This window comes from Mandrillus leucophaeus, unplaced genomic scaffold, assembly GCF_000951045.1.
Source record: "Mandrillus leucophaeus isolate KB7577 unplaced genomic scaffold, Mleu.le_1.0 Scaffold855, whole genome shotgun sequence".
NCBI lineage: Eukaryota > Metazoa > Chordata > Mammalia > Primates > Cercopithecidae > Mandrillus > Mandrillus leucophaeus.
This window is the reverse complement of record NW_012109308.1, coordinates 197,492-206,831: the sequence shown is the minus strand read 5'-3', so window position 1 is coordinate 206,831 and position 9,340 is coordinate 197,492. Positions and strand designations below refer to the sequence as shown.

General features: G+C 41.5%; 1 protein-coding gene across 8 annotated transcripts in view; it reads left to right on the top strand.

The window, feature by feature from the left end:
* KCNIP1 (Kv channel interacting protein 1) overlaps positions 1–9,340 on the top strand; it is a 392,942-nt gene that overhangs the window by 362,657 nt on the left and 20,945 nt on the right. For 2 of the 8 annotated variants that reach the window (XM_011968657.1, XM_011968656.1), the window contains exon 2: positions 6,500–6,532. The exons of the other annotated variants lie outside the window; for them this stretch is intronic. In XM_011968657.1, coding sequence (XP_011824047.1) covers positions 6,500–6,532 — 33 coding nt within the window. The remainder of the gene's footprint in view (positions 1–6,499; positions 6,533–9,340) is intronic. 8 annotated transcript variants of the gene reach the window in all.

Here is a 9,340-nt window from a genome sequence, read left to right as displayed (position 1 = left end):
CCCATCTCTACCAAAAGAAAAAAATAATAATAATTTAAAAAATAAAAGAAGCGAAACAATAGTACCCCATGGGCTGCCAGATTGTGATTTCTGAACTAAACTGTCAGATTACAAAATTGCCCACCAAATTAGCCAGATACTTTCCAGATATTCCCTGGGCCACTGTCTCAGGACTCTTAATATATTTTCTAATTAGTTCCTTGTAGTGCTACACACTTTTAGCAAATAATGAGCACTTACTAGTCATTTTCTATGTGCAAAGGAGATATTAGATAACACAGAGGGAGTAAGATACCGAAAACGAAAATAAAACAAAAATAAGCACAAGACACAATCTCCCCTCACCCCACCCTTGTATATAAAAACTGTGACACTCAAAGGTAGATTTTGATACATGCCGGGTGATTGCTAGAGATGATAAGTGCTTTGGGAATTTGGACAGAGAGAGCTTTTTTTGGAGTGGTCTGAGAGAGCTGCCCAGAGGAGATGGCACTTACGCCATGTTTTAAGGGTGGATAGGATTGATGCCAGATGATCACATGCTCTGATAGACAGGGGTTTGTGCACCAGCAGATTCTGGGACTATTGCAGAGGACTCATGACAGGGAGTGTTGGGGAATCATGCTGGAAAGGTAGACCAGGGCCCTGGCATAGACTCTTCAGTGCCAGCAGGAAAATCTAGGCTCTGTCTTGAAGGTTCCTCAGCAGGAAGGTGGGCGGTTGCTGTGGAGTGAATCTGGTGGAAAGGGATTCCTCCTCCTCCTCCTGCTTTCTCCAGGATGAGGAATCTGGGCACCGGCCCTGGGGCCCCTCCAGATCCCACTCTTCACCTCTTGTTTTTTATTTCTCCTGCCATACAACTTCTTTTTTATCTAAAATAGATTTAAGCAGGACAGAGCCCCCCGATCAAGGTTGTTTCCTTACGGGTGGGGGTATGTCTTCATGGTAATGATGTAGACCCTGAAACAATATAGAGAGGCAGCAGGGCTTGGAAACAGGCAGTATTTCCTCTTTTTACGATGGTTTCATTTTACATTTTTATTGGCCCTTCACTGATTGCTCCCGGGCTCTTTGGCGGGATGTGAGATGCACTGACATTTATAGAAATCAATACATTAATAAATCACGAAGTTCATAATGTCTGATTTGCTTCTAAATGAGACAGAACTATTATCACCATAAAGTTGCACATAAAATATGCCCAATTGTGATGTATTGTGTAGTCTAATCAAAGGCATTTGAGTGAATAACCTTTCCCCAAAAGAAGGAAACAATCAAAGCTGAATAACTTCATTAATAATTCAAGGTATGTCTGCCAAGGCTTCATTTATTAAGTGCACAGTTAAGAGGCTTCAGAGCTGAGTCCTGGAGAGGATAGCACCTTGCCATCTTCTCCCTGCCTCTGGGCAGGCAGATATACATTCTGAGATAAACTGACTGCACTCCTTGTATCTGGGAGTTGATGTTCCAGTGGAGGGTAATGCTCAATTGACTTCTCCAGCTAAGAGACGGCCCGTAACAGTGGTCATGGACTGTCCAGATTCTTAAGGGCAGAGGACACAGAGCCAGGAAATGTCCTTAGTGGCCGTCAGTTGTTATGTCTGTTCACTAATGTTCTAAGTCCTATGCTTCTGGTGTCCACCACCCACAGGCCCCCTGTTCTGCTCCACAGCCTGAGATGGTCAACACTCTTTCAGCCAGAGGGTTGTGTTTGCTGGCAGCCATTACCTTGAACATAAAATGATCATATTTACTTTATCCCACTCATGTCCAACCTCAACTGACAATTGAGGTGTGTTGCTGACAGTAAATAACAGAACAAGGAAATCTTCCTATACTGAAGAGAAACACAATTAATTAACTAGATCCATCAGGAAAGGCACAATCATGAGTGAGACAGTGTTTAACAGACGTGACTATTGGATTCTGTTGTTGAGAACAACCCTTAAAATCACAGTCAAAATATATGACAAGATGGAAATAACATTTTTGAGCACGTACTATGCATGTAGAGCATTTTTCATACCTTATCTCAGTAAGATTTATAGCTATAAGGTGGGTATGATTCTAGCTTGAATTAGTCTAATAACCATATACCTCCTAGGGACAGTGAGATGATTAGATCAATTCTAAAACTATTACCATGCTCTCTGAGCTCACCAAGACAGGCAGTTAATACAAGGATACATTAATACTGAATCCAGCAAAAGCTCACATGGCCAGCTTCCATTACGTTCCTGTTTGTGATTATTCTGTATCATGCACAGAAATTGATGTTCACATGAACAGCAAAGAAAGAGTTTATTAGTGTTGATGACAGGGCCTGAGTCTACCCTCTGAAATTGGTTTTGGAGTCTTTAGCACACTTGTTTGGGACAGTTAAACATATGCCAGCTGTTCTAAAACAGTGGCAGTAATGTGATAGAACTGGGTCATACCGTGCTTCCCAAAGTATGATCACTTCATTTCAACAACTTCACACTAACAGCCTGAAGTGGGCCGTGAAGGGAATATTTACACCAAGGAAAATGGGAAATTGTATCAATCAGGCTTTTCCACCCTCCCCAAGAACCAATTGTCAGATATTTACCAGCCCACCAAAGCTAGATCTCTAATCAGAAACCATCACTTAGCAAGTTGTCAAATTATCTGCAGAGCAATGCGCTCTTCTTCAGAAAGCAGGTCAAAAGATATGCTATTCACATCTTAGCCTGACCTGGACCCAGTGAGTTTCCATCAGTGAGAAAATTCTGTGCTAACCTGAGATAATACTATTCTTCTGGCAATTTTACTTTTCCTTTGAGCAATTCCTTCAACCTCTCTCTGCCCCTTCATTTTTCCATCTTAAAACTAAAAGTACACTTTCTCCTGGACACTTCTCATTTGCAATGAATTTTCACTTCAGTTCCTCAGTCAGGAGGAGTAATAGAATCCCATCCGTGTTAATCCTCTTATTTCCCACAGAAATATAGTAGACCCACTCACTCTAGGCAACATGCCCTCTCTCTTCAACACGGGTCACCCATTGTTCACTTACTGGCTATCTCCACGTACTGGAACTTCAGGGTGGTGTCCAGCTGGGTTCAAAGGAGAAACAGTGGGAAGTTTCTCCACTGCCACCTGAAAGCTAGCTGGTGGCAGGATTGGGACCTCATTTGACTAATTGCCTCCTACAGCTGCAGAGACTGCTGGAACTACTAAAGTAAATCATCAAAAAAAAAAAAAAAAAAAAAAAAATCATCCCAGGGTACTTTTCCCAGACAAAAAGGTCCACTTAAAACATCCTCTAGAGATCTGTGCCTGAGGTTGAGCTGCTGCAGTGAAACTGACATTTCTACCTTACAGCCTGGCCATGGGCTTAGCTGGACTAAAATGCTGCTGCAGTGGTGAGGGCACATGAGAGTCCCTAATGTACATGGCCTTGTTCCTTGTCCTGAAACATCAGTTAGGGATGCTGCTTTCTCTAATGCTGGAATCTAGATAATTCCTTTCCCAGCCATTTGTTTCTTCAATCTTGGAAAATATCTGAATGAATGTAACACTGTCACATACAAACAGAATTATGACTTATGTCACATTCTGTGTAGTGATTTTGTGGACTTTTAATAATTGCATTACATTTCTGACCATTAGTTTCCACCATTGCCCTGCTCCTGAGAAACTGCAAGGGACGTTTGACACTCCTCTCCCCACCCACCTCAACATTTATGCTGACCTGAAGGCCACATTAAAAACACACCCATTTGGAGAGAAAGAGCAGTGTACTGAAATACACTAAACATTGAAGAATTTCCAAGTCATTTGATCTTGAAAACTCTATCTAATGGAAGTAGAAGCACTCAAAGAATTTTTTTTTTTTTTTTTTTTTTAGAACTCCTTTTTTCAGGACACTTTCAGGACTGAGGTATATAAATGAATGAGAAATGTATAAATTCAATTTCGCTTAAAAGGAGCAGGAGGGGTTTCAAGATTAAGAGAACAAATGCTTGAAGCAAAACATGATTTGGGTTTTATTGAACTGAGAAGACTGAAAACAATACATGGAACACTCAGAAAATCTTTATCAAGGCTTAGCTGAGCACTCCTGGGGCTCATTGTTAAGTTTATAAAACTCAGAGCTCATGAGTTGTACGCACTGTGTGGGTCTGAGTGGGCTTATGACTCACCTCCAAGCCTGGCTGTAAGAATCTAAGACTTAAAGCTGAAGGACCAAATGGGACTTTCTGTCCCATCCCCTCTCTGCTCCATGAAAGCACCAACGAGGATTTTTGCCCCTGATTATATCAGGGAATGCTGTCAACCAAAAAGATGATGTTAAACGCATCCAGAACGAACCAATCAACCATGTTTAAGGGGAAGAAAAGATTACATCTTCAGATGCCAGCATGCCATCATTAATACAATGTCTAATGTAGTCAATATAGTTCAGGCAACATTGAAAATGAACCACTGCAAATACTAGGAATACAATTTGAAGAGGAAACACAACATTCTGTGTTTTTATGCACACGGTCCTGTAAATTATTTGCAGCTCAAGTATGTCATGTTATTTTAAATTTTCCCCTGGGTACAGCTTGAACAACTTCCTACAAGTGTTGATATGTCATATTTTCATTATCATTTAGTTCAAAATTACCATGATTTAATTACCATGAGGTTGCTTTTTTGATAAATGAGTTACTTAGAAATTGAATTAGGCAGGGCACAGTGGCTCCTGCCTATAATCCTAGCACTTTGGGAGGCCGAGGCAGGAGTATTGCTTGAGTTTGAGACCAGCCTAGGCACTATAGTAAGATCTCATCTCCACAAAAAAAGTGCAAAAAAGTTAGCCAGGCATAGTGACACATGCCTATAGTTCCAGCTACTCAAGAGGCTGAGGTGGGAGGATTGAATTACCTGCCAATGACCACTGGCATTTGAGTTTCTAATCCGTGGTCTATGTGTATGCCTCCTCACCAGTCTGAGAACTCATGTAAACAGGTATTATGTCTTTTCATCTCTTTTCTAATACCTATGACATTCCTGGCACACCAGAGCATGTCAATGCATATTTCTAAACGTATCTATATTAAAATGCTATCAAAGTATTCAGGGCAGTGAAACTATTCTACATAATGCTATAACAGTGGATATATGACATCATGCATTTGTCAAAACCCACAGAACTGTACAACACAAAGAGTGAACTCTAATGTAAACTATGGGCTTTAGTTAATATTTACATATCAATACTGGTTCATCAGTTGGAACAAATATACCACACCAATGCAAGATGTGAATAATAGGAGAAACTGTGAGGGTGGAATATACAGAAACTCTCTATATTTTCTGTGCAATTCTTCTGTAACCTAAAACAGCTCTAAAAATAAAGCATATTTATAAAAAATAAACAAATACAAATGCCACCTAACCAGAATGATCAAAGGGGCAACTAAATTCAGCAAAATAAGTTTCTCCCATGGAATACAGGTCAGGAGATGAGTGAAAACACTCCAATGGATGCTCACCTATACTATCACTTTGAAAAGCAGCAGGAAAATAAGCCTCTGCTGTCTGGGGTTGCAGATTGGGGGACTGGAGAGAGACTAATACACACTCAAGATGGTGGCTGGGCTGCCTTACACACTCATGGTCAAGGGTGCTGGCAAGACAGGTGGAAGCTCAAATAAGAGCCTACAGAGGAAAACCAGGCCGACCACCAAATAGACCCACAAAAGCCAGCAGGACAGTATCTGGTGGCGCTCCCTGGGACCTTGGACTCACCCAGCTCCACTGTGCCATGGATAATTTTCCAGGTCTGGCATTTTGTCTTGTATTTTATATTCAGCATAATGGGGGACTTGGCCGGCACCCACTCTGCCACACATCCCAATGTGCTAACCCTCTTCTGCAACTGCTCTTTTCTTTTTCTGCATCTGGTTACTAATCAAGCTTAATGGGGGAAGAAAGAAGCAAAGACTTGTAGGCTGTAAGCTCCAAGAGAGCAGAGAACAGAGCTGTTTTATTCACTGACTTGTACCTAGTAGATACTTCATTGACAGTTATTGAGTGAGCAAACAAATAATCCTACAAGATATGCAGCTTCAAATCACAAGGAAGCAGAGAGGGGGAATGGGGACCTCCTGATTGCGGAGGGTGTCTTATAAGCCACTCCTCAGTCAAACATGTGGGTGTTTCCAAGGACCCATCCAACATCGCACATCTCTGCCATGTGCCATCCCATCTCTGCAGGCTGCATGACTGCATGGCTGAGGGCATGTTCAACGAGCCCCTGCGGGAGCCATGGGCACTGGGAGGCAACCCACTGCTCTTGCCTGTTCTGACCATGGGAAAAGGACAGGGAGCTCAGCTTCAGCTCTGCTACCGAGAGGCTCTTCACATATGTCAAGCTGGACAGCGACATGGACACCCTCAGAGCGGCCTCTCTCCATGGACAATAAAAGTGTGTTTTGCTTTTTGATGAATGGATTTGGTAAAATGTTTTCTCACTCTTTCCTAGACATCGCCTGGTGGTATTACCAGTATCAGAGAGGTAAAAAACAGTTTAAATTAACTTGACTCTGGTCACATGACTTGCGAAGGCAGAGCTTCTTAATCAAGTTCATGTTTTATAATTAGTCTTCTCATGCACCAGCTTTCTGTGCCCCTTGTTAGCAAGCCCCACGTATATAGAAACAGCTGGAAATGTTCTTTTAGAGACAAGCTACAGGAAAAGCTTTGCTCCCCCTAAGAAATGGTTACGTTTTCCTTTCACAGACATTTGTAAAAACTCAGAGACCATTTGCAGCTCAAGTGTAGTAATTACTTCAAACAAATGGCCTGAATTTCTGTGTTCTCTTTTTCCCCATGGTCTTCACCTCCTAATCTAATCAACATTTACTGAGGCAGTTTTTCTTATTACTTTATCTCCTTTTATTTCATATTTATTTCCTATAATCGGCTTCAAGTCCTTTGTGTGACAAAGTGGCATGTGTTTAAATAAACAGTGAGGAGTAGACTATGTGGTTTGTAGGTGGGAGGGTAAGTAGGTATAGATCAAAAAACAAAACTCAATGCCTGTTGCACAGGGCAGGCAGCATAAATGAATTCTGTGAGCCAGGGGTGAACAACAGGGTGTCCTAGGGGCTCTAGCTGCCCAGAGGGGACGGCCACTGTTCAACTCTAGTAGGTTGCTGAAGTGTCCAAATTTGAGACCAAAGTTGTCAGATAATCCCATTTTCCAAGACAAATCAGATATCCATATTTGTACATGGATCTCTCATCTTTAAACATGGACAACTAATTCCAAAATAATTAAGACACATTTTACAGGTCAAACAAGACCTATCTTTGGGTCACACTCAAGCCAAGGATCACTATTTTGTAATCTCAATATAGATGGGTAGCTGGGCGCAGTGGCTCATGTCTGTAATACTAGCACTTTGGGAGGCCAAGGCGGGCAGATCACCTGAGGTCAGAAGTTAAAGACCAGCCTGGCTAGCATGGTGAAACCCCGTTTCTACTAAAAATACAAAAAAAATTAGCTGGGCGTGGTGATGTACACCTGTAATCCCAGTTACTTGGGAGGCTGAGGAGGAGAATAGCTTGAACCTGGGAGGTGAAGGTTGCAGTAAGCCGAGATCGCACCATTGCACTCCAGCTTGGGCAACAAGAGCAAAACTCCATCTCAAAAAAAAAAAAAAAAAAAAAAGCTACATGGATAAGTATAAAGTCCAACCCAGAGACATCGTGAGGGAGGCACTATTGGCCAGTCCAGCGAGGAGATGGTCATGGTCACTGTCCTGAGCCTGACAGAGGGGACATCTCACTGGGGAAAAGACCTAAGGTGTGGGTCCTCCCACTGCTCACAGTCCAGGTCTAACTGGTACACAAGCACACAGCTTCGTAGGAGCAGGGGTGCTACAAGGCTGGCTACAAGCTGGTTTGCAATTTGTGCTTGAGGGAAGCAGAATCCACTGTGGGGACATGTGGAAACCAGATATGATGAAAGGGGCCTGGACTGACTGGATTCTAGGTCCAGATCTGTCACCCATTGCTCAGTGACTTAGGACTCAGACAAAGCCAGTTAGTGACAAGGTTTAGAAGAGATCTCCTACGCTGAAATAGCTTAGCATGGGCTAGATGTGTTTAAAATACAGAAACTCACTGAAAGTACAGTCATGCTCTGCATGATGACATTTCCATCAACAACACAACATACACAATTGTGGTCCCATAAGATTGTAACTGAGCTAAAAAATCCCTATTGCCCAGTGACATCTTGATGTTCCTGACCCTGTGTGATCTCAGGCTAATGTGTGTGTTTGTGTCTTCATTTGTAACAAACAAATAAAAAAAGTTTTAAAAGAAAAAAAATAAAACCAAAAAAATTTTAAATAGAGAAAAAGCTTACAAAATAAGAAAATAAAGAAAAATATTTTTGTACAGCTAGGCAATGTGTATTTTAAGTTAAGTATTATCACAAAAGAGTCCAAAAGTTTGAAAAAAAAATCAAATAGTTTGTAAAATAAAGTTAGAGCAAGCTAAAGTTAATTTCTTACCGAAAAATTTCTTATTAATTTAGTATAGCCCTAAGCATACAGTATGTCTAAAGTCTACCTCATGTTTAGTAGCATCCCAGGCCTTCACACTCACTCACCATCACTCACTGACTCACCCAGAGCAACTTCCAGTCCCGTAACTTCCATTCATGGTAAATGTCCTAATAGTTGTACCATTTTTTATTTTTTACACCATAGTTTCTTTCTCTAAATTTAGTATGCTTAGATACACAAATATTTAAAATACTTACCAGAGAGTTACGATTGCCTACAGTATTCAGAATAGTAATACGTTGTACAGGTTTGTAGCCTAGAAGCACTAGGCCACACCATACAGCCTAGGTGTGTAGCAGGCTACCCCACCTAGGTGTGTGTGAGTAGACTCCACGATGTTCGCACGATGGCAAAATTGCCTAACAACACATTTCTCAGAGAGGATCCCTGTTGGTAAGCGACACATGACTGAATAGGCAAACATACAGTGACTGTGCATTTTTTTTCTGAGAGAGTCTAAAGCCTTCATTCCACACTCAGAAGAGTCTATGATCCCAAAACATTAAGGATCAGTTAATCTAAATCATCTACTATTCAATCTGAGAATTTCCTGTGTAGCATCCTCTAGAGTCAGTGATTCCATCTCTCTTTGCCCCTAGTGATAGGTATTCATCACCGTGTGAGGCATTCACAGTTAGAAAATCACTTCTTAATACCACATGCGCAGGCAATGGTTCCCTCACTCCCATCACACATAAGGTTATGGAACAACAGGCATGAGAACATTGAATGGCTTAAAAGTACTT